General features: G+C 45.9%; 1 protein-coding gene across 3 annotated transcripts; it reads right to left on the reverse strand.

Moving 5' to 3' along the window:
• Positions 1–9228: 9228 nt before the first annotated feature.
• GRK6 (G protein-coupled receptor kinase 6) lies at positions 9229–26121 on the reverse strand. Of its 3 annotated transcripts, none has more exons than XM_075600854.1 (16): positions 25989–26121; positions 24381–24476; positions 23629–23741; positions 23433–23510; positions 22549–22649; positions 21967–22059; positions 21809–21872; positions 21233–21373; positions 20283–20473; positions 19713–19750; positions 19449–19538; positions 19151–19359; positions 12485–12622; positions 12091–12228; positions 11877–12011; positions 9229–10552 (listed from the first exon to the last, which is right to left on the reverse strand). In XM_075600854.1, exons 2-16 carry the CDS (start codon positions 24430–24432, stop codon positions 10493–10495), a joined length of 1641 nt encoding a protein of 546 aa, XP_075456969.1. In that variant the 5' UTR covers positions 24433–24476; positions 25989–26121; the 3' UTR covers positions 9229–10492. The 3 variants fall into 3 exon arrangements, with proteins under 3 accessions (XP_075456969.1, XP_075456967.1, XP_075456968.1); XM_075600852.1 differs by lacking the exon at positions 25989–26121 and adding an exon at positions 25746–25901; XM_075600853.1 differs by lacking the exon at positions 25989–26121 and adding an exon at positions 25732–25873.
• Between the last annotated feature and the right edge of the window lie 228 nt (positions 26122–26349).

A 26349-nucleotide genomic window follows, 5' to 3' on the forward strand; every position in this document is an offset into this window, starting at 1 on the left:
TGTCATTTTGTTTTACATTTTAATAAGGAAATGAACGTGTGCGTGTTGGGTTAAAACAAACTTGCCATCCAGTTTGTCTCACCTCCGCGCAGGAAAGTGCGAGACATCATGCGACACACCCCAAAAACCTTCTCACAACACCCCAATCATGTTGCCACCACCAGAATTTATTTACGGTCTTCAACCTAAAGAGTCCGAAGCTAACCCTTGCCACCACAAAAATGTACAAATGTAACAAAATCCCCATTTAGCAAACCAGGGTGGTAAAATGTGTCCACAAATAAGGGCACATGCCTACAAAGATACACAGGTTTAATAAGTGGTCAAAGGCGATATTTATTCCATTTTTGGGTGGCCCATACCCGGAAATTAGGCCTGACCTCCAGGGTTCAGATCGCCGGGACAGGTCCCCCTCTGCTACTGGGCCCTGGAAAGATATCCTGGTGCTCCCATCATCGGCGGACATGCATCTAGGGATGTGTCTTGACAGTCACTAAACTATTCAATAGTTTTATGTCCGGGGACGTATAGAGGAGAAATATTGTATTCCAAACTTTAATCAAGGAGTGTAAAAGGCCCAATAAGTAAGCAAATACATGGTACCAGCATCATCATATTCTAGATAACCTCCCGGTCCTTATGCATATTTAATATAATAGACACCTGTTAATCTTCAGAGCGAGAGATTTTCTACTGCACGTCAGTGGCGGCTTATACATTTCTACACAACAACCAAGAACATTCACAGTTCACAAACGTATACATGATATCACTACAAGTTGCACAGAACATAAATTATTTTAACTCGTATTAGCCTGTAGTGATAAAAAAAAAATATATATACAAGACACCAGGTAACCTCTTGTAGTCTGGTTTTAAGGATTTTTTTATGGCTTTCCAACACTAGATAACATCTCCCACAAGAACACATTTGGGTACGTGGAACGCCTCGCCCCTCCCCATGTCATTTCAAGCAGTACCAGTTGGTTATAAAGCTGTTGTCCTGTGGCTTCTTGAGTCAACACACACTTTCCTTCATTTCTTGATTGCTGGTAACCAAATGAACATTAATTAACCCCCTCCATGCTGGAGCAGGGCAGTTAGCTTTTTCCTGGTTAACCCCTTGGTTGCACACAAAGTGTAACACTTTCATGCTATATTGTGACAGAACAAAACAAAGGTCTTTTTTAATTTTTTTTTACTGATTTAATTGCCTCATTAATCTGTTGTAATCCCGTCAGAGACGCCCCTTGGCTGTTGTAAAGAATGTAGGAGAAACTGTTGACAACTCCCTTCCCATTGGCAATTTTATATTACAACACAAGTAGTTTTGTTTTTACCTATACCATTTTCTGCAGGGCCAAGCTGGCAGGAGATTGGTGTGAACGCTTATCTTTTATCCTAAACGTATTTGGAATAGGAACCAGGAGTGGGCACGTTGATATTTTTTCTACCACATTTTTTTGACATTTTATTTGGTGTATAATTTTTTTTCTCTCGTTGGGATTCCGACACCTTTTATGCCGCTACAAAAACACCACTGGATATTAGAATGTTGCAAATACAAAACAATGCGTCACGGTTTCTTCTCGATTTTGTGAATAATTGGCAAATCTATTATTGTGCGTATTGTATCGAGTTCCAATTGATGATCTTCTGTTTAACCCAGTCTTTAAAGCCATATACATCTTGACTCAGCATATTTTTCCTATTAAAGCTGCAGTTCAGACTCCCGTTTTTTTTTTTTAACTTCAATAGTTTCATGCGGGCAATCTCTACTTACCTAAAAAACTGCATAGCTGCCGGTCAATTCGTTCTCCGTCTATTGATCGGCAAAGTTTGGCGACATCTTTAAATATGGGGAATGTAAATCGTTGCTATAGGAACAAGCATGCTTGTTAAAATAGAATACAAGAAAATTGGTCTTTCAAAGTTGTTTTTTTTTTTTTAAAACAGAAAATGCTAAAAGTATTTTTTCTTACTACAGAACTGATTTATTAAAAAAAAACACACACACATGCAGGATATTGCATGAACTGCAGCTTTAAGTGGGTACTCAACAATGCTCCGACAGGAAAATAATTAAAAATCCATGTCTAAAATAAGTGAAGGGGAGAGATGTGGGGTTGCTCCATTCCTTGATCTCTTCATATTGTTTTTTACTGAATGTTGTACCTTTCGTAAAATGTTAGTAAGGAAACAAATTATAGATCTGTTAAGTGTATATATTTATGTTTCAAGTGTTAGACAAACAAACATTCTTGTGAGGCTCTTAGCCTCCATCAGATCTTCAGTTTACATTTCCTGCTGGTATATGTAGCCAGGCCTGCCAACAGGGGTGGTCTGCCGGGGTTGGCGTCTCGGGCCCCATGAGTCAGGGGACCCAGGCCCCGTGTGTGCCATACCCCTAGACAAATCCAGTTGCCCGGTGATAGGATTTTGCGCACTGGCGATCCGCCAAGCAGCACGTGCTTCTCTCCCAATAAATTTTTTTTTATTAATTTTATTTTAAAAACCCCACCTGATTGGCTGGCCTGTGTTGGCACACTGCCAGGATTTTTTTTTCCGGCCCGCACCAAGCTCTATCCGAGCTTGCAAAGCGAGGCTCGCCTTTTCTTGCATGGAGCAACTAAGGTAAGTACTGCTCCATGCCTCCCCGCCCCAATTGCCCCCTCCTTGCCCCGTGTACCTGTGTGTGTGTGTCTGTGTGAATGAATAGACACCAACCAAGTGCCACCCACCCGCCCGAGTCAGTCTCCCCCACTCTCTCTGCCTGTCTCTCATCCACACTGTCTTATCTTAACTGCCCTATACCTACACCGAAATAACCTATATTGCTATCTTCCAGATCTGACTCTCAAGCTTCACACGGGAAACATCAGAATCCCCCTTAACCCAGAAGACAGGTAGGGAACACCTCCCCTCCAATATACAACATTGTGGGAATGAGGGTACCTGGACACTGAGGGACTGCGGATCAGGTAAGATCCCAGTCGGGATTGCTGCTTTAGAAATTGTGAAGCTGGGGCTTCCTGACACTGGTTAAGGGGTTCAGGAAAGTAGTCATTCATATCTGGCTTCTTTCCCCCCGATTAGTGAGGTCATAGAACATTTTCACACACATGTAACAAGGACTAATTGTAGTAAAGTATAAATGTCATACAATAAACTGGTATGTAAAAAACAAATCTTGTTATTAGTTCTTACTAGGAATTTATTCAATTTCTTTTTTAAAGGGCGGGGCTAGGTGGCAGGTAGATTTTTTTTTGGTTCGGTGAGTAGATTTTTGGTTGGTTTGTCAAGCACTGCTTATTGGTAATGTAATTTTTGTATCTGTATTACCCTGTACTGTTGTGTCCCTGTGTGTAGTGTCACTGACTGAGTTTCACCCAGCAGCCCTAACTGAACCTACCAGCTGCAGGACCCCCCACGTGAAATACCACAGGCCCCACCATAACCAACACCCCCCCTCTCCCACCGGTCCCTAACCGAGCAGGCAACCAAACCACCCCCCTCACGTCCTACCTTCCCAGCATTCTACCCTGTCCACCGCGGGCCGCCTGGTACAGCAGGCTGCAGGCCCCCCACGTGCTTAACAAAGTAGATCATCCAACTCACCCCTCTCCCCCCTATGGGCCCTGCTACCGGCAAACACGGGTACAGGCTGTGGGCCCCACCCCCACACCACATGCAATGCCCAAGGCATCAGGCCCCGGCCCTACCTTCCCGGTTCCTCCTTTGCTGCCACCCAGTACAGCAGGCTGCAGGCCCACACGTGCCTTCCTTCCCCCCTCCAAATCTTCCCGCCCGGGCCCTAACAAAATTGATCGTTCAACTCCCCCCCCAGGCCTTTTGTCACATTGGATGTAGCATTGGGTATCTTTGTCTTTTGTTGAAAATATTAAAATAAACAGATTGCATTGTAATGTTTTTTTTTCTGTATTAACAATAACAAGAAAACAGTTAAGTAGAAGTTGCGCGCAAAAAACTATTTTTCATGGTAGGTGCGCTATGGGTTGGGGGCCCTGCTCCTTTCATTTGTCCTGGGCCCAATGATTTCTGTTGTCGGCCCTGAAAGTAGCCAAATAGAGTGCTGGTTAATGTAGTCCATCGGTGCGCAAACTGGGGGGGCGCAAGATTACTCAGGGGGGGGCGGGGGCAGAGGCCCCGCGCTCTTTCCCCAAGGCATTTAAATTAATGCCAGGGGATCGCGTGAGGCCTCTGCAACTTCACTTACCTTCTCTTCGGCGACACGTCGCCATGGCAACGCGGCGTCATGTGACATCACCCCGCGGTGTCATTTCACGCCGGGAGCCGAAGAGAAGGTAAGAGAGGGGGAGCGCGAGCAGGGAGGGAAGCAGGAGGGGGGGGGGGGGGGGCGCGAGCAGAAAAGATCACGCACCGCTGATGTAGTCACATAGAACACAGGGGCCCTATGGAAGGTGTATGTATTCAGACACAAGACTAGGCTCCATGCTACCTGCCTTGCATGTAATCAAACATAAGGCCCTGTGTAACCTTCTCATGCATATTCAGAGGGAGTTCTACGTCGCCACTAGTGGATGTATTGCCCTCTTTCTTACCCCAATAATTGATGCAGGACCGCTTGTTTCTCGCACTAACCACTTGCTGCAGATTAGGCTGAATATGCAGGTCAGTTTTCTAGTCACAAATTACTCACCGTTTAGATTAGGTCTGACCATCCGGCGCAGTTTTTCTTTAGCACCCCGCACAAATCAGAATCAAATCTGTTCAGTACAGCTAAAAGCAGCAAGTCTATGCCAAACTATGGCTCAGTAACTCAAACTTCGTGGTCATTTTACTGCCATAACTCCTCCTCATCCTCCTTTATTGTAAGAACACTGTTGTATATTGTAAACTGGGAAAAGAGTCAAAATGAGGGGGGGAAAGAATTGCTTTCTGCTAGCAACCTTAATTGGAGTCAGTGAGCCTCCAGCAATCCCTTTACCAGGCCTCCCCATAGCTTTATTTATGTTTCAAATCACATTCCCTGGCTGTGGAGGAGGGCAGGAAAACATGTTCGGAACAGGAGGGAGGATGCAATGTCCCATTCCAAGTCTATCCTGATATAAGATGTCTGCTTTAATCCATAATCTAGCAAACAGGGAAGACAGCTACATTATTTAATTGGACTAACCTAAAGATATTTTCAGAGATTTTGTACATAAACTTACTGCAGACATAACATCTTCAGGCATCACACTTAAGAAAGCTCATGATCAACATCATTTTTTTATGTTGGTCCATTACTAGGTATATTACGAGTGATTTAGATGTAGCGGAGGAATGGTTAAAAAAGTGTGGCAATTACATGTAAAAAATAAATAAAAGTGCTAAATTAGGCACTTGGGTACTTACGCTACAACCTAGAGGCAGAATACAGGATTTATTTTTTTTATACTTGACCTGACATGGGGGGCCCTTGCAGCTGATCGCCCAGTTCCCAAGATAGTTATATATATATATATATATATATATATATATGCAAATATAGCTGTATGCTCATCTGCATGTCTTAGGCAGGTCTGCAACCCCGCCTTTCCAGACCTGCCTAAGACATGCAGATGAGCATACAGCTATATTTGCATATTTGCTTTCCAGTGGAGGGTTTTTGTCACTTTTTTTACTCACCATAACTTAACTCAGTATTATATATATATATTTCTTGTATTGCTAGTTTTGACCCCAAATATGGTCAGTCACAAAAAGAATGTGGCCACATCAACACTCGATGACGTTGCAACTTTCGATTGGCCGCCAAAGTGAGTCTACCCACACTACCATTTTGAGTCATGGAGAAAGTGCTCTTGACCTGCGGACAAACCTTCTTGTAGCTGGGAAAGCAGCGAAGTCCCAGGCAGGGGTCCATGGATTAGCTCCAGGAGACCACCCCATGGCAGGTTAAGTATAATAAAACATATATTTTTTTAAATCCTGTATTCTGCCTCTGGATTTTTATGACGTACAAACCAAAGTGCAAGGTTCTACACTTTTTTACATTAAATTGTAATTGCCACACAACCATTCCTGCATCTGAATCATTAGTCATTGTTTATTCGCTTGGAGTGTAGATCATCAATAAAAAGGACATGCTTTCACCATGAATATATAGGTTTTTTTGCATATTTGCAAAACAAGTCACCACAATGAATCACCTCTGAAGTCAGAGGACCTGGCGTGGGACAGAGAGAGGAAGAAGCCTGCAGGTGGGAAGAGGGCACGGCGGCAACTGCTGTCAGTTTTCCTCCTAAAAACACCACTGGGCCTGACCATCCCAAAGGTAAGCCTATTTTTTTTATATGTATTTGGGTGGGAGTATTTTTATATATAGTTTTTTTTAAATATGAATTGGGTTTCTTTTAGATGCAATGAGGTCTGTTAGATTATTTTTTTTATAAATGTATTGTTTAGTTATTTTAGCTGTATTGAGGGTTTTTTAAATGTATTTTTTTTAGATACATTGGGTCTTTTTTAGATGCATTGGGGTCTTTTTATGTATTGTTTTTTAATTAGCTTTGGGGGGGTTTTATGTAGTGGGAGGTTTACATGTATTGGGGAGGTGGTTTTTTTTGGTATATATTTGGGGGGGTGGGGATTTTTTTTAATATGTATTTGGGGGTGGGATATTTTTTTGCATTGGGGAGTGTTTTATTTTGTATATATTGTGTGAGGGGGAGGAGAGAGGGGGTAAGTGAGGAAAAGAGGGAGTAAGATTGAGACAGGAGAGAAATACATGTGATGCGGGGGGGGGGGGCAGGGATTGAGTGAGAGTGGAGTAATTGATGGAGGGGGGAAGAGAGGTGAGAGAAATACATGGGAAGATGGGAGAGGGGGCCCACGATGTGTGAAATATGGGAGGGGGGTCATGAGGTGTGAAATGGGCCCGCAACACTGCTGACAGGGGGGGGGGGGGGGTGTTGTGGTCAGAACTGTAGTCCTGGGCCCCGAGAAACTGTTTGCGGCCCTGGACAGTGTCAAATACCCTATTAAAAAAAAACTACTGCTCTACCCCAATTAAAGCTGCAGTTCAAGCAATATCCTGCATGTGTGTTGTTTTTAATAAATCAGTTCTGTAGTAAGAAAAAATACTTTTAGCATTTTCTGTTTAAAAAACAACTTTGAAAGACCAATTTTCTTGTATTCTATTTTAACAAGCATGTTTGTTCCTATAGCAACCATTTACATTCCCCGGATCTAAAGATGTCGCCAAACTTCGCCGATCAATAGACAGAGAACGAATTGACCGGCAGCTATGCAGTTCTTTAGGTAAGTAGAGATGGCCCACATAAAACTATTGAAGTTAAAAAAATTAAAATAAAACAGGAGCTTGAACTGCAGCTTTAAATACCTTGGTCACCCTGTCAAAAATCAGATTTGTTTTACATGATCTCCGCTCAGTAAATTCATGCAGCCTGGGATATTGTATGTGGCTGGGTTTCAGAGGTGTCACAATTCTCTTTCAGCAGTGTTCACACACAATTTCCCCACTACTAACATCGGGCTGACCGGCCTGTCGTTCTCCTGCTCTTCTCGTCATCTGGAACTTCCCCAGTTGATAGTGACCGTTACGTAGTTGCCATCAACCCACACGAGCTCGTTTCGAATTCTTGAATGTATCCCATCTTGAGCACTTTACATTTTGAATGTTTTATTAGGACCTTCTTCGCAAGTTTACCACTAGCCACCTCCTTTCTATTTATATTATTTTTCTCCGACTGTGGCCCCCTCCCCTTCTGCTGTGAATACGGTGCATTATCATCATCAAGGTTGTCTTGCTACACCTTTCTCTGCCGCTACATGACCCTCCTCTTCTGTCTTCAATCTCTTCCCTTCCGCTTTTCACTTGTATACCTAAATAAATGTTTACCCTTCCCCTACTTACTGGGCTATACTATTATCTTCTACAAGGGCCTGTGCACATCTGATTACTTACTTAACATCCTCCTGCTGCAGCACATAACGTTCTATAATCCTCTTGCCCAGTCTCCCTGTATTTCCTAAGTCATCTTTTTGATTTGGCAATACTTGCCGCCCCTTTGAGGACTATGTCAGCTTTCTGTTACTTGAGCTTTTGCTAAACTGCCTGACACAGGAGTCTCATGTTTTAAGTATTGAATCCTTTAAAGTCTTTTCCACTTTAACACCTCCACACTGGCACAAATCCAAAATATAGTTTCTCAAAGTTAGCCCTCCTAAAATGTAAAACCCTAGTGTAGTTTAACTCAGCCCCTGTCTTTATACCAAACTACACTGACTAAAGATCACTGGAACCAAGTTCTCACCCACAAATACATCCGATACTCTATCCCTTGTATTAAGTCTAGTATTTTCTTTGCGAGTGGGCTCTCTCACCAATTGCTTGACAGATTTCCCCTAGAAGGAATCCAGAATGTTTGGGCTGGACCTACTGTACAACAGATCCACTCCAGTCCATATCAGGCAAATTTTAATCTCCCATAATTATTACCACTTCCTTCATTGCCATATTCATTATGCCCTCAAATAAAACACGGTACCGTTCATCTTCCTGGCCAGCAGGTCTGTGGACAACCACAGTACAAAGAACAACCTTCCATGACTCTGTATTAAAGTAGCCTTTATATTGTTCTTCACATAAAAGGGCAACTTCTCTCTTCCTTCCTACCCCGTCCTTTTTAAATGGACTATAACCTGGCATCGTCCTGATTTTCTCTGTACCACAACTCAGTAACAGCCACAATATCCAAATCATCCCTGGTCATTACTGCAATTACTCCTTGTATATTATTACCCAAAGGACGAGCATTCGTACACAGCCTGAAGACTTTCTTTTACTGCTTTTCTGAATCCCTCCTAACTTAATGATTCTATGCAAAATCCCACCCAAATCGCTATTTCGTGCATGGGGTGGAAGGCAGTTGCATTTACCCTCCCTCATGTCACTGCCCACTCATACTTGCTTTTAACCAATCCCTATTATTACTTCTGTCTTCCTTAAAATAATTGCCCCACCTGGTAATAAAGTGAACTGACATGGTCAAGCTACAAATTGGCTTTATGTCCTCAACCTACTGCGCAGAAAGAAATTCAGTATGGGAATAAAGGCCACTCACCCATCATGCCAACGCAGACTGACTAACGATGATCAGTCTCAGAAGCACAGCTGCAAGAAACCCCCGAGCACCCCTCCGCCTTACCGCTATGGCTAGGAATTCAGACACCAAGAAAAACAAAACTGAAATGTTCTTTAAAAAATAAAAATAATAATGTATAAAATCCAGAAAAAAAAAAAGTTACAAAAGGAAAACATGACAGGTAATAAGGGTAATAATTGACATGGGAGCAGTGCAGGAAGAAGCACTGCCATTCGGAGTATAAGGTCATACACCGAACTGGATATCAATGGCGAAGGGAAACGTGTATGTCACTGCTTCCCATCACGTCTGAGCCAGTCCATCTCTGCAGCATGCTTGAGGAACATGCAGCAATGTAAGTATTAGGCACTAGAAGCTCTGTTGAGCAATGCACAAGAATGTTCATCCAGTCGACAAAAGGAGTGAGATTTGATCAGTGTCAGTGCAAGTTATGGACAAGTCACGTGACACTGCAGTGGGTGCTGTGCATTTCGCAGGTCGAAGTTATTAATGCATTATAAATCATGTTAGTAAGAAAGCCCCATCCCACTTCACCCAGACACTCATTTCACCACCAGTAAATGCATGGCTCCCACACAACAAAGTCTCCGATTGGGACAGACCACTGGCACCATTGCACTCACAACCAAACAGCGTATGGCCCATTCATGCACAAATAAGGGGAGAGTTTAACTTACATAAAACGTCAACACACATTTTCACTCAATTCCACTGCTCACAGTGAGACCCTGAATTAGAATAAAATCAGTAGAATTAACAGCACTCATTTCGTAAGGTGAGAAGGGCGGGATTTCACATATGGGATTCGTGAACATCAGTAGGTGTCCACGTTACGTTACTTAAATGTAATTGCAATGATACTGACCACAAAAGAAACAAGTGCCAGTATTATACATAAAAATGAAGCAATTTGGAGGAGGGAGATGTCCCTTAAATCAACGTATGTTTATATATAAAAAGAATACCTTCCCCCCCCCTCCCCTCTTGTTAAAAATAAAATAAAAACATTCATGGCACATAGAAAGATTAACACTCTCATACAGGGTTTCAATGACCCCAATCCTTCCTGAGAGGCCTGTGCAGTCCTTTGGCCTATGGCAGCAAGGTAAGAAGTTTTACAAGCCTGTGGGGCAAAATGCTGAAAATATACATACCCATATTTATAGATCTGAATTTATACATTACAATATCATTAACACCTCTGCTGCTGGAGAGGCATGAGGCACATTACTGAGCACCAAATTGCAGCCCCTTCAGCAGGCAAGGTGATTGACTTTAATTGTGCAAAAAAGTGTAAACCGGTCCAATTGTGTGAGTAATCTGAGGTCCAATAAGGGCTATAGTCGAGTCGGTTCATCGCCATCATCGTCATCGTCACTGCAATTGCCACAGCAGTCCTGATGGGGGAAAGAAAGATCAGGAGGTTAAAATACTGGACAATGTACCAAATTAGAGCGGTGACTGACTGGGAACATTAGCAAGCAGCAGAATACCAGGGAGGAACGTATTCTGAAAGTACTGGTCGCTACAGAGGAAATGCTAGCATCACGGCCCTGTGCCCTTGGACAAATCTTTGTATACCTCTCGGCTTTGAGACAATGTGAGGTCTTATGGGCAAGTATTATTATTATGGGGAAATAAACTTTACAATGTTCACTATCACATGCAGCTCTTTATAGCTAATAAGGCAAAGGTCATCGGGACACTATATTAAAATGTACATTGTTGTTGGAGCTTCTTTTGAAAAACAAGAGTGTGTGCAACAAGAGTGTGTGCAACAAGAGTGTGTGCAACAAGAGTGTGTGCGCTTTCTACACCGATCTATTCCAGTCTCTCTGGAATAGCGTTCTGTTGATTTGTTACGGGAAATCTTGACCCTCTCGCCACTATTTAAATAAACGTTTTTCTCTTATCTGCATTGACAAAATGCTTTTAGTTTTTAAGACTGTTAAACAAAATTAAGATACCTTTTCTTTTTTGTTTAGCAGTGCTTTTCGGGCACCTTTGTCCCTGCACCCAATTGGATTGCATTTAAAAGGTGCAGGGCCACATTGGGTGAAATTCAACTAGTAGCAATATGTTTTAATGGATTAAACTTAGATCTGTGCCTTAAATAATTGTTGAAAGCCTTGCAATTAAACCAATTAGAAGTAGAGTTGAGGCAGAGATGAGGGTAGCAAACACCCCCCCCCCCCCCCCAACTTCAGGTTAGAACATTCAGGGCTCAAAATAGTAACTTACCTACACTGGTCCACTTCTGGGGACCACTCGTCCACCACAGGGGCCAGTGCAGGAAAGACTACGGCTAGAGAAGGACAGCGTCACACGCAGAGCAGTCAGTCACCGCCCTGCTTCCCGCAGTCATGCCCAACAAGCTCTTGCACACTGATGCTCTCCTTGGGCAGTAGTGGTCTTTTCAGAAGCTACATCATCCTCAGTTTTCCATTCGTCCCGGATGAGAGTGAATTTTAAGCCCTAGCAAAGTTTACACACTTACCTGAAAAACATCCAAATAGAATTGAAAAATATACATATCATCTGCCAGAGTTTGTTCACCGTTAATGAAATTAATCACTTCGCTTTTACCCTAATAAACACACAACTGCTATTAGTTCAATGTGGTCCTGTGGGGGGAATGCACAATGTATGCAGAGCATTGCACTGCCAGATATTCCAGCGCACCCTCCCCCTCCCCGGTAAGCCGGCCCTGCGCCTCATTACCTGTCTGCTAAAGATACGCAGCAGCAGCCCTTTTTTGGGCTCTGGAGAAGGCAGACCCCGCCAGTCCAAGTCAGGCGGGAGGCTCCCATCTGCGGGCAGTGCACTCAGCGCCAAGAAGCAGTCTGTCTCTATCATCTGTAAGGGGGCAGAGATGGGAGGTAACTGCCCGCTCAGAGCCCAGATCCCCAGTCCCTCCACACCCTCTCCCACGCACCTCGTTCTGCCAGGGGATGCACACGCTGCCGGTGGCAAACTTGTGATAGAAGTCGCTGTCCGTCGGCTCCAGCTCCACCCCCTTTACAGTGGAGAACTGCTCTATGTCCAGGACATCCTTGCAATAAATGGCTTGAGGCTGAAGGAGGGGGTATAAAAAGGTTAGCTTGCATTTACATATTGGCTTTCAAGAAAACATAGAGACATTCCTTCAGGCGCCCTTGTGGTGGTAACAAGGTGTATATTTCTGACACTCAGTCCATCCTCCAAGACAGGGGTGCTCAACCCCAGCACTCAAGTCCACCCCCCCCCCCCCAGTCTCCACCAAATCATGCATCCTACCCTTCTCCCCATTTTCCTTTGGTCTCTCTCGAAGTCTGAATACACATCCTTACATCTGGTTTGAAAGGAGGCTCCAGTATACCGGCTTCGAGTCTTTTGAAGTTGATGTGTTTAAATAGCGGGTGCTCTTTCACCTCCTGAGCCCCCCTTCCACTGCACCCCAACCGCTGCTCAGGGTCTCTACACAGCAGCTATAAACAAATAACAAGAAGAGGTTAAGAGATCTGCCAACAGAGTCCTGAATTACACTCATCAGCACTACTGAAACCACCAAAACTGCACGGGAACAGGGAAGAGGCTTAAGAGAGATTTATGGGGCTATGTGCTTACATTGTTGGGTGAAAACTGGGACAACAGCGTATTTAGCAAAGAAAATGAATCCCATTGAAAGTAGCTGCAGTTTTTCCTTTGCTAGATTAGTGTAATAGATATTATTATTATATATGTCTCGGATCTTACAACTTCATAAATATAGCATGACATATTTTTAAAGAGTTGGGCAATCTGTTTCAGAGGATAAAGTTGAAACCTGGCACAATAGCACTTCAATGCTTCTGCTGTACTGAAGAGAAAGCACGAGCTGCGGGGAGGGCATACTACAGCCTACAGCAGGGAGGGCATACTACAGCCTACAGCAGGGAGGGCATACTACAGCCTACAGCAGGGAGGGCATACTACAGCCTACAGCAGGGAGGGCATACTACAGCCTACAGCAGGGAGGGCATACTACAGCCTACAGCAGGGAGGGCATACTACAGCCTACAGCAGGGAGGGCATACTACAGCCTACAGCAGGGAGGGCATACTACAGCCTACAGCAGGGAGGGCATACTACAGCCTACAGCAGGGAGGGCATACCACAGCCTACAGCAGGGTGGGCATACCACAGCCTACAGCAGGGAGGGCATACCACAGCCTACAGCAGGGAGGGCATGCCACAGCCTGTAGCAGGGAGGGCATGCCACAGCCTGTAGCAGGGAGGGCATGCCACAGCCTGCAGCAGGGAGGGCATGCCACAGCCTGCAGCAGGGAGGGCATGCCACAGCCTACAGCAGGGAGGGCATGCCACAGCCTACAGCAGGGAGGGCATGCCACAGCCTACAGCAGGGAGGGCATACCACAGCCTACAGCAGGGAGGGCATACCACAGCCTACAGCAGGGAGGGCATACCACAGCCTACAGCAGGGAGGGCATACCACAGCCTGCAGCAGGGAGGGCATGCCACAGCCTGCAGCAGGGAGGGCATGCCACAGCCTACAGCAGGGAGGGCATACCACAGCCTACAGCAGGGTGGGCATACCACAGCCTGCAGCAGGGAGGGCATGCCACAGCCTACAGCAGGGTGGGCATACTACAGCCTACAGCAGGGAGGGCATACCACAGCCTACAGCAGGGAGGGCATACTACAGCCTACCGCAGGGAGGGCATACTACAGCCTACAGCAGCGTGGGCATACCACAGCCTACAGCAGGGAGGGAGGGCATACCACTGCCTACAGCAGGGAGGGCATACCACAACCTACAGCAGGGAGGGCATACCACAGCCTGCAGCAGGGAGGGCATACCACAGCCTACAGCAGGGAGGGCATACCACAGCCTACAGCAGGGAGGGCATACCACAGCCTACAGCAGGGAGGGCATACCACAGCCTACAGCAGGGAGGGCATACCACAGCCTACAGCAGGGAGGGCATACCACAGCCTACAGCAGGGAGGGCATACCACAGCCTACAGCAGGGAGGGCATACCACAGCCTACAGCAGGGAGGGCATACCACAGCCTACAGCAGGGAGGGCATGCTACAGCCTGCAGCAGGGAGGGCATACTACAGCCTGCAGCAGGGAGGGCATACCACTGCCTACAGCAGGGAGGGCATACCACTGCCTACAGCAGGGAGGGCATACCACAGCCTACAGCAGGGAGGGCATACCACAGCCTACAGCAGGGAGGGCATACCACAGCCTACAGCAGGGAGGGCATACTACAGCCTACAGCAGGGTGGGCATACCACAGCCTACAGCAGGGAGGGAGGGCATACCACTGCCTACAGCAGGGAGGGCATACCACAACCTACAGCAGGGAGGGCATACCACAGCCTACAGCAGGGAGGGAGGGCATACCACAACCTACAGCAGGGAGGGAGGGCATACCACAGCCTACAGCAGGGAGGGCATACCACAGCCTACAGCAGGGAGGGCATACCACAGCCTGCAGCAGGGAGGGCATGCCACAGCCTACAGCAGGGAGGGCATACCACAGCCTACAGCAGGGAGGGCATACCACAGCCTACAGCAGGGAGGGCATACCACAGCCTACAGCAGGGAGGGCATACCACAGCCTGCAGCAGGGAGGGCATGCCACAGCCTGCAGCAGGGAGGGCATGCCACAGCCTACAGCAGGGAGGGCATACCACAGCCTACAGCAGGGTGGGCATACCACAGCCTGCAGCAGGGAGGGCATGCCACAGCCTACAGCAGGGTGGGCATACTACAGCCTACAGCAGGGAGGGCATACCACAGCCTACAGCAGGGAGGGCATACTACAGCCTACAGCAGGGAGGGCATACTACAGCCTACAGCAGGGAGGGCATACTACAGCCTACAGCAGCGTGGGCATACCACAGCCTACAGCAGGGAGGGAGGGCATACCACTGCCTACAGCAGGGAGGGCATACCACAACCTACAGCAGGGAGGGCATACCACAGCCTGCAGCAGGGAGGGCATACCACAGCCTACAGCAGGGAGGGCATACCACAGCCTACAGCAGGGAGGGCATACCACAGCCTACAGCAGGGAGGGCATACCACAGCCTACAGCAGGGAGGGCATACCACAGCCTACAGCAGGGAGGGCATACCACAGCCTACAGCAGGGAGGGCATACCACAGCCTACAGCAGGGAGGGCATACCACAGCCTACAGCAGGGAGGGCATACCACAGCCTACAGCAGGGAGGGCATACCACAGCCTACAGCAGGGAGGGCATACCACAGCCTACAGCAGGGAGGGCATACCACAGCCTACAGCAGGGAGGGCATACCACAGCCTACAGCAGGGAGGGCATGCTACAGCCTGCAGCAGGGAGGGCATACTACAGCCTGCAGCAGGGAGGGCATACCACTGCCTACAGCAGGGAGGGCATACCACTGCCTACAGCAGGGAGGGCATACCACAGCCTACAGCAGGGAGGGCATACCACAGCCTACAGCAGGGAGGGCATACCACAGCCTACAGCAGGGAGGGCATACTACAGCCTACAGCAGGGTGGGCATACCACAGCCTACAGCAGGGAGGGAGGGCATACCACTGCCTACAGCAGGGAGGGCATACCACAACCTACAGCAGGGAGGGCATACCACAGCCTACAGCAGGGAGGGAGGGCATACCACAACCTACAGCAGGGAGGGAGGGCATACCACAGCCTACAGCAGGGAGGGAGGGCATACCACTGCCTACAGCAGGGAGGGCATACCACAGCCTACAGCAGGGAGGGCATACCACAGCCTGCAGCAGGGAGGGCATGCCACAGCCTGCAGCAGGGAGGGCATGCCACAGCCTACAGCAGGGAGGGCATACCACAGCCTACAGCAGGGTGGGCATACCACAGCCTGCAGCAGGGAGGGCATGCCACAGCCTACAGCAGGGAGGGCATGCCACAGCCAACAGAAGGGGCGCTCTACTCCAGTCCTCAACCCCCTCCCCAACAGATCAGGATATCCCTGCTTCAGCACAGATGGCTCAGAGGCTCAGTCAAAGACCGAGCCACCTGTGCTGAAGCAGGGATATCCTGATCTGTTGGGGAGGGGGTTGAGGACTGGAGTTGAGTGCCCCTGCCCTGTAGCATGAGATAGGCAAGCAGACCGTACCTATAAAAAGAGGAACAGAGGGGGTGGAAGGGACATAAGGACAACTTATAGGAATATAGAAAAAGCACTAAAAGAAAACAAACCTGTAGCAAATGTGAAAATAATTAAAACATACACCATATAATACCGTTAGGCGGCACTCGCATAACACTATATTTAGCCTGGGTGCACTAATACACTAATAGCTCAAAGGACAGCAGGCTCTCACAAGCACCTAACAGCCGAGAGTGCAGAGCAGCTGCCTCTGGTGACATTTACCTGGGTGGACTTGGCACGTTACAGTATGTACAGTATATATGGTTTGTTTCATTTTTAGGCTTGCTTTTTATTTTTCGGATTTGTATTTTTTCAGTGTGCAAGAGCTATAGTTAAACACCAAAAACACCAAAAATATGCAAAAAAAATAAAATAATGTATTTTATTGGCCCAACAAGAGACATTTTTTGCAAATAAAGTTAACAGTATTGATAAAATATATGATTAGAGTGCATACCTGTACAGTACCCACACGGTTTAACCTCACAATACAACAAATAAAGAAGAAGGGGTACCTTGTAGACAACAGAGACGCACAGGCGTGGCTATAAGGGAAAGCCCCAAAGTCAAGGCGGAATTGTTTTCAAAAATTATGTACACAACTTTGTCAATTGCATAGATATATGTAAAAAAAAAAAAGGGCATTGGAAAATTAATAATATAAAACAGCATACCAATGCAATATAAACCTCCCCAAAAAGTTAAAATACTTACAAAAGGCTGACATATGCAACAAGAGGCTCAACATTTTGGGAATAAAGCTCTCTCTCATTAGACACAACACTTTGCTTGGAGGCCTCTGTTTGCCAACCAAAGGCTTTCTTTACCGCTATCCCCCCCCTGTCATTATCAGAGAGCCAATCAAGTGAGGGAGAGGGGGGGTGTTTCAGGGAAAAAAAAAGTTTGCCTGTGCAAACTCCCGTTGAACGCAGAAGGGAAATCACACAAAAAGGAGTCGCCAGAGGATATGATTAAACAAATCGTAGTAGTGTTTATTAACAGATTTAAAAATAGGTATCAGACTTTGGGAGAAAAATAAAACAAAAACGACATTAATTGCCCAAATGTGATGCCTTAAAACATGTCACCGACTTTTATACACTTTGGTCCTACGAGGTATCGCCCGTTCAAACGTGCATTTGTCTTTGTTCTTGTCTAGTTGTTGTGCCGTGATAGCATCATCCAATTATGGCTTCCACTCAACGGCAGAACAAGCGGCAACTGAAGTTATTTGTCTACTGCTACAATTTTTATGTATATAGTGTCATTCCTTATACCACGTGTGCAGTAGGGAAGCAGACAAATAACCCCCTTTGATGCTCCTATATTAAAATACGATTTCCTCTCAAATTTTTTAAAAAAAAGGATAAAAAAAAAGGCGGACAGAAAAAATAGCAGCGCTTACAAAAGCTAAACGCTATGCTACCTCCGAATAGGAAGTCTGTGAGAAATACAGAGAAGGAAACAACTGTTGCCGTGGAAAGCCTAGCAACAAATACATACTGATAAGTGAAAGGTCACTTTTTTTTCCACATAACCAATGCAAACTTGGCTACCAGGGATATGATAAAGCAGCACAGCAGGGGACACGCTATAAGGATGTTCTGATTACAGCCGGTGCGATGCTTTCCTCGCCCTTCTGCTCTCAGCGGCGCCTATAACACATTGGTCATACCAAGTGCAGTTATCCATCTGCCTCATCACGCCTGTGAATAGACTGTACTTTCCTGCTCACTAAATGCCAGCGGTGTTAGTAAACCTCCTAGCAGGGGGCCCAACCTTTTCTCCTGCACAACCCGGGCTCTACGGGAAACGTAAATTCCAGTTTACCATCCGTCTCAGCATTTAACCTTATATTTCAATTTAGTATGACGAGGGAGGGCAACGGGCAGCCATGATTCGGCACAGGTTTGGTACAAGTTGTTGCTCCTGTCCTGTGTGGTGCAATGCACCCTCCATGTGTTGGAGGAGCCAACAACGTATTCGCGCGTTCATAAATGCAGTCCTGCAATCAGTAGGGTGGGCAGTAGAAAGGCCAGGGCAATCCACAGCCAACGCTTTACCAAATCATGCCCTGGGGCTTATTTTGTGCGTGACTGCAGTTTGCCACAGACCTGCTCCCCTGGCAAATGGCGGTCTGAAGATTGCTAACAAGATGTGAAACCAGGGACTGCTGCTTCACTGCGCAGGGCAAATTGGTTTCATTGCAGCAAATAAGAGGAAGTGGAGTTGGGCTACATCCGTTTGCCCAAAGGACATTTGAAAGGCTAAATACTGTATTTGTTGCCGGGGCAGTAACTAGTTCAGTCCTGGATTTCGCTCTCCTGTCTGAGTAAGCCCAGTTCACTGCAGCTATGAGACTTGCCTGTAGAAAATACTTTGGCTTTTCAGAGCCTGGCTACGAGCCAGAGTATGAACTATCATAGCCCCCCTATCTCTGCTCCCTTTAATATGGACTTTCATACTCACCCTTTAATATGGACTTTCATACTCACAGACCTATAGGTACCATGGTAAAAATGGTTTACCAAATTCTGCTCTGTTTTTGCCTATGTGCAGGCGAGTCAATTTCACTTTATGTCTGCTGATATAGATATATCTATATCTATATCTATATCTATATCTATATCTATATCTATATATATATATATATATATATACACACACACACACACAGCACCAAATTCTCCCAAGGTTTTCTGTTGAAGTTAGCCGTCAATGCCCTAATAACATCTAAGTAATGAAAGGATGTTAACCTATCAACTTATGCTGAAGATGGTACAATAGTGTAACTCAGATGTCAAGTCAGTGTGCGCACTCACCATAGTGCAGAGAGATCTAGCATCAGACGAGAACTTAATGGAGTACTCCTCCTGCCCTTCCTTCACCAGCCGCTCCACCTCCTCACGCTTTACCTTCCTCTTCCTCTGATGGAAAGGGGACTGTCCCTCAATCATCTCGTACAGCAGACATCCGAGCGCCCACCAATCCGGGCTGAATGTGTATCTTTCATTCCTCACCACCTCAGGGGCTGGGAGAGAAAGCAGTGTGACATCTCTTACCATATTAAATGTCCTCTCCATCGTTATTATATATAATCATCCTTAACTCCTCACTCACCCATGTATCCAACGGTGCCTACTCTTCCTTTTATGGTCTGCTCTTCTGGGATATGCACAGCAAGCCCAAGGTCTGAGATCCTGATGTGCCCTGTTTGAGCGCACACATTTAAATAAGCTGGGACACCAGAGCATCAGAAGGGGCGAGCCCCCCATTCTACACAACAAACAATGCAACCCTGTGACCCACACAAATGTACAACCAACCCTGACTTAAACACGCAGACACAGGACTGTTGCTGGAGCACAAAACATGTCTACTTACCATTGTCATCCAGCAAAATGTTTTCTGGCTTCAAGTCTCTGTGCAAAGAACAGGATTATTATTAAGTGGTTCATTCATTTAAAATAAATAAAGCGCGTGAAAGAAAACTTGTGCTCTTGCCTTTCTACAGTACACTTTAAGGGAGAGCAGAGGTTCCGAATGCGTTGCATATTATAATTGTAGCTATGAAGAATCAGCACACTGCTCATCTAGACTGTATCACAACCTACAACATTTGCACCAAACCGCGGGTCTGCCCCAACCTGTGTTTTATACACAAGATTCTCTCGCTGTGCACCTCATATCTGCATATAATACTCTGCCACAATCTCCCCTCATGTCTGTTCAAGATTCTGCTCAAGCTTTACATGTAGAATAGAGAATCCTCTCTCTATTCCCATTCATATTTAAAATCCTGCTTTGTCTGTCCAGCCCCCAGAAAAAACATGTTGCATTGCTCGGCTTGTTAACCATTTACTGTTCTCTTTACGTCCTTCCCCTGTACCAGATCTCTTCCCTCCCTCAGTACCTTCCCTTCATATCTGGGCAAGATAATCTACGATTACATACCTGTACACGATTCTTTCTTGGTGCAGGTCTTTAAGGCCACAGCAGATTTCTGCAGCATAAAATATTGCTCGGTCCTCAGCAAATCCAGCATCACCCATGTGGTAAATGTGAAATTTCAGATCTCCTCCATTCATCAGTGTCAGCACTAGGCAGAGAGCATCTTTTGTCTCATATGCATGTGCCAGACTAACCTGCAGTGGTGTCAAATGAAAATAAACCGGAGGAACTCCCTGCAGGACCTTGCAACCCCTACATCACTTTTCCCTATAGGTGCAAAAACCCTCTAACCTCACCTCTGTCTGAACACTCACAGAGCTTTAGCCTCAACTCTAATCTGCATGGCACATGAACACTTTAACGCCTCTACTGGCCCAAATGCAACTATAAACTCTTCAGTATTCTACAATCCTCTAACTTCTCCCCAGTTAACATGACCTATAACATCCTTAACTTCGCCCACAGGCTGCATGTCCAGTAACTCTTGGACATCTATAGTCTGAGTCCAGTGACCACCCTACATCTTCCCCAGTCTGCATGCAGCAGCAACCATTTCATGTGTTCTCCATTATGAGGGACTATTAAATTAATCTTTTCCCCCCCAGAGCCCACCAACACCTCAATGCCATTCTCATCTCAATGCCATTCTCAGTCTAAGGATCTGGTAAACCCTTAACCTATGCCCCAGTCCCCTAATCGCTCCTCTCCAACTCTAAGGATTTAGTATTCATTTAATCTATTCTACCGTATGACGGGCCAGAAAACCCTCCTCATTTGTCCTAATCTGCAGGTTAGCAGCCTCAATCACTAACTCCACCTCGCCTAAATACATGGGAACAGACTTTAGTCTACAAGGCCCATTAACCCTTTATACTTTCCCCATTTATGTTCCACCCATGACTGCAAGCTGCTGGACAGTTCACCGCTACACCTCTAAATGGATCTGTACTTACTACAAACCTGCTGTTGACTTTCTCTAGGATCTGTTTCTCATTGAGGGCCATGGATTCCCCTTTCCTTTTCTTAATCCGTTTCTTCTCCAATTTCTTGCAGGCGTACATTTTTCCTGTCGCTCGCACTTGGCAGGCACAGACCTGAAGGGAAAGGAATTCATTGTGTGGGTCAGAGAATAGCCATCTTTCCCTTGCTCGTAGGAGTGACTTGCAAAGTCCTCAATTACCAGATCCAATGCTATGAATCATTGGTGCACCCCTCCACTGCAAAAAAAAAAAAAGGGAGGGCGGAGGAAGAGAGAGAGGATGAGTAAAAGGATAGAGGGGGTGGGTAATTTGGGGAAAGGGTGATGAGCCATGGTTTAAGTGTCGTGATGTTGCTGCAGACGGGTGCAGGGCAGGGAGCAGTAGCGCTGTTGCAGGGGAAGAGGAAGAGAATGGGCAATAGGTTAAGCAGCACAGAGTTTGTGGTCAGTAACCAGGGATCAGAAGGAGCATTCAGAAGTGATGAGAAAAGCAGACGGAAGCAACAGCGTTTTTTGTTAGACAAAATTAGGGTAAAACACGTATTCTCACCTCTCCAAAGCCCCCCTTGCCCAACACACGGTATTGTCTGAATGTGTTCTTTGTAACGGGTTCCCTGGGAACAATAATAAAAAAATAAAATATAGCACAAATATAGCACACACGCACACTGCCTTGTCAGTCACACGTAGACCACCGTTACTTCTCACCTCTCCAGCCATTTCCATTGCAGAAAGCGGTTGTAAAACGCACTGTCCAGGTAGTCTGAAAACGGAGCCATGCTCAAGAAATCATGCACCAGCCTGGAGAGAGAAGGAAAAAGGTCTCAAATAAGTAGCATAGAATAGATCACTGATCTTCCGACAGATGGGAAGAGCCGCGTTAACTTCACATGTAGCAGAAGTTACCGGTCCCGTTAATACAATGTGTCAGCGCTACTGCAAATATTTAACACAAAAAGTAACGAGGCTCCATTTAAAACAATGGTAGCGCGTCGGGTATCATTAACGCACGTGTTAAATTGCACTTTATTTGTTGTGTTAACATGGGTAATAACGCTTATATATATATATATATATATGTTAAGTTTTTAGCCACCTACCTAGTTTCTTATTAGACATGCTAGAGACCTACCTCCCACACTCATCTTATTGTACCTTAATCCCTTCCACGCCCTTGGATTTGACTGTGCTTTAGCTCCTAACCACTCACATTTTGCATACATTCACCTGTGTGAACAACCCTGCGGTACCTATCCACTCAAAGAGCACTCTTTCCTTCCCAATCCTTACTTTGAACAGTCCTTGAAAAGTTCTTTGCATGGCTTGTGATCTAGGCTCTCAGTGCAGCCGCTCACTAGCTGCTCCGGGACTTCTGTGATGTAATCTTCACTCTGCAAGGAGAAGGACAGTGAGAGACAGCAGACTTCATGTAACTAGCAACACCACAAACGCTGGGGGACATACTGATGTAGATCTGTAGTGAGGGTTTGTAAAAGGTCATGTTCAGCTATTTTCTAGAGCAGCGGTGGCCAACTACAGTCCTCAAGAACAACCATTGACTGAGCCACCTGTGCTGAAGCAGGGATATCATTAAAACATGACCCGTTGGAGGCCCTTGAGGACTGGAGTTGGCAACTCTTGATCTAGAGTAACACAGCTATACTGTGTTTTTGAGTAGATCAGGTGTCACACAGACACTCTGGTTGAGAAGGGGACATACATTTCTCTCAGACAGTGGATGGAATATGATAATGTTCTATTGGCTTCTCTTGTTTCACATAAGTCAATTGTGTGTATATCTTTCTTGCAGGGTACTAGGTGATGGGAGACTAGTTTCTCTGGTAAAGAAGGTTGTACACAGTTATGTTTGCAGGAATATACAGTGACACTCCACGATTCTCTCTGGGGGAAAAAAACAGTGATGTCGTACAGATCTTTCAGTTAGAGAGGAGGTTACACAGCACTGCTCTGCAGATCAATCTGGGATGGTCGAGCTTACACAGCAATACTCTGCTTATTTCTCTGGCAGAACAGAAGTTACACTTCATCTCTAGAGAAGAGATCTGCAGATTATTGAGTTACATAGGAAATACAATAGCAAGGAGGTCTTCACTGGAGGGGCCACCTCCAGTACCTGACCAACCCTGTCCCCTAAGCAGAGCACCCTCCCTTACTGCAGGATCGAGATACTTCTGGATCAGCTGCTGCCCACACTCCTTGCGCTTTTCATCAGGTGACACTTCATACTCATCCTGCAAACAAGATACAAAATAAGAGAGAGTGAGGGGCGGTCGCAGTATTTATGAGGTGTGTCACTACCCCATACATTATATTGGCATCCCCCATCTGCTATGCATGGTGGCCTCTTACCACAGTATCCAGGAAGCGGACACACCGCAGCAGCTCTGGACGTGTTTCACAAAACTGACGGAACAGATGACGTCCGATGGGCTGTCTGTCACACTGACTGTGATAATCTCTCTCTGCAGCAGACAAACACAAGGTTAGGTTATAGAGAGGCAGACAAAACAAGTAGCCTCACAAGCAGCAAGAGTCAAGTAGGCGAATAGAGCCATCAAAGTCTGAATGCCAGTTGGGGTGGGGAAAGAACAGGCTGAATTGTTGGTAGTGAGGACGAGCTTATGTAACCCGAGGGAATAGTGACGTTTATACACTCACATAGTTAGATACACAGGCTCACACATAGCCAGGGGGCATTTTCACACACAGCAAGCCACAGTTTGAGAACGTAAGTTCATACAGAGCCAGGCAGATGTCACACTCAGAGTAAATGAGGTTGTGGTTACGCAAGAGCATTTCCTGTAATAGTACCACAGAGCTATCAATTCCTCCCAAAGTACATAACGAAAGATTATCCTCACGTATACCATATTCCCTCGTACATACATAACCTTATGCACCCACATGTGCATGCGCTCGCTCACATTTACGCACATGTACATTGTGACAGTACAGGAAGTGGTCACAGCACCAAGGGCAAGAGGAAACTATGCAATAGTCTTAGCCAACAACAATTCAGTGAGGGGGGCGGATGCTTCCCAAGCAATCATATGGTGACAGGTACATTGAAGATTTGGGGATGCTTAGTGCTCAGAACTCACCAAGGCTCCTCCGCAGCTCCTCACACTCACTAATATGAGGGAACTGCAGCATCTGACGCCATTTCTTACTTTTTCCCTTTCTGGTTCCTGCGCCACCTGCAGTGAGGAGACATGTCACGACCACTTAGGAAGGGCAGTAAAGCGAGCATTATTCCTACATAAAATTTACATGCAAATAAGTGTACATCTTTATATCCCATTCTTCAACACGTTTTAATGTATCCACTACATAGCAACATTTTCTAGATCAGTGTTTCTCAACAAGGATCCCTTGGTACCCTTGGCAGCCCTATAGGGTTCCCTGCAAAGTTTAGGTCATTTGAAAATTGTACCTTATACAAAAGAAATGACAATGCATGTGATCTCAGACGCGCTATTAGAGAGGGTTGTGGTCCCTCAGAATTTCACACTAAGTTCCTTAACCACTGCTCTAGATGGTGGGAGGTGTTCTATTCCTATTCAAGTACTACAAAGTGGAAGACTGCCATTAACCCCATTGAGTGCCAGAAGCAATGCATTGCAGAGTTCATTGGAAATCACAGGGAAAAATGAAAGACCTTCATATAAAATGAAAATAAACGAGCAATTATTGTACACCGACTACAATATGTCTGCTTTCCCACTCTTTGTAGTAGGGGAATTGCTGGGATTATTATTGACAGGACCAAACAGAGATCAGGACGAGATATAGGAGCGAGTGATGTGAAGGGGAGAACCTTCAGTTTTGTAATTACCTCCCTGATGAAAATATCCCCAATCTCAGCCAGGATTACCAATGGAACATAACAGGTGTGCGTAAAACAGCATAAACGTCCATTCATTATCACTTAACTCTACATTGGGGTAGAGTTCATCAATAGCGCAAAATATTGTATATATTTATTCAATAATGTGTTTTATACTTCTACACCATACATTTGTAACTATACATGACAACAGCACACTAATATCATATACATATACACACATTAAGTAGAAATAGCTGTGTTAGGCCAGTTGCAATAGTGCAGAGTAAATGAGTACTTCAGTATTAGGTGAAATTTTTTTTTGTGGGGACGACGACGACTTGTTAGTCCATAAACAAAAAGATATCACCTAACACTTAAGTACTCATACACACACACACACACACACACACACTTATAACCCCATATGTATACATATGCACACAAATGTATCTATCCAAACATTAACTTATAAACTCATACATATGTACCTATAGACACGCAGTCTGTGTGTATGTGTGTATAATTATATATATATATGCACTCCCTCCCCGTACACATGATCATGCATATCTAACTTTTACCCTGAAACACACAACTCCTGCATATGTATGCAAGCTCCATACATTTACATACAGACCCTCTCTGGCTTTCAGCAGCACGGTGTTGGCCACTATATTCTCGAGCTCCATAGGACGGCCTGGCCAGGGGCTCCGAGCCTCCGGCGGCCACTCACTTTCTACCAGGCTACCAGCTCCCTGCTGCCAATGGCAAGCCCCGCCCACGCCAACCAATCAGCGCTCACTCGCGCCCCCGGACTCGCACCCGATTGGTTGGTGTTTTCGAATAGCCCTCACTTTCCCGTCCCCGTAGCCCGGTTTACCTTCAGTGCTGGGTGAGGGCGAAAGGCGAAGCTCACAGGGCTCGCTTGCTGATTGGAAGGGGAGTTAGGTAGGCGGGCTGATGGCTCAGATGTGGAAACTGATTTGTGGTTCAGGATTTCATTATACGCCCTTCTCACTCTGTGTCCGGAACCTATACGGAAAGGAAACATACTCAGTCCGACTCTAGAGGAAGGCTGAGCCATTCTGTGACGTCATGCAACGGCCATGTTGTGGTTGGCAACGCGCTGAGCTGGCAGACAATACGTGTACTGCTAGCATGATGACTATAGTATGAAAGCCAATAATTGTGTGCAGGTAGCTATACAGACGTGGGAATAATACATTCATTTTTATAAACAG

The sequence above is a fragment of the Ascaphus truei genome, chromosome 5 (genome assembly GCF_040206685.1).
Source record: "Ascaphus truei isolate aAscTru1 chromosome 5, aAscTru1.hap1, whole genome shotgun sequence".
Lineage (NCBI taxonomy): Eukaryota > Metazoa > Chordata > Amphibia > Anura > Ascaphidae > Ascaphus > Ascaphus truei.

Coding starts and splice junctions, on each gene's coding strand:
- GRK6 (XM_075600852.1), bottom strand. CDS start 25,797: ATGGAGCTCGAGAATATAGTGGCCAACACCGTGCTGCTGAAAGCCAGA. Junction 21,873..21,966: donor CAATGGAAATGGCTGGAGAG/GTGAGAAGTAAC, acceptor TATTGTTCCCAG/GGAACCCGTTACAAAGAACA. Junction 12,229..12,484: donor AGCCTCCTTTCAAACCAGAT/GTAAGGATGTGT, acceptor CCCCTCCTTCAG/CCTCAAGCCATTTATTGCAA.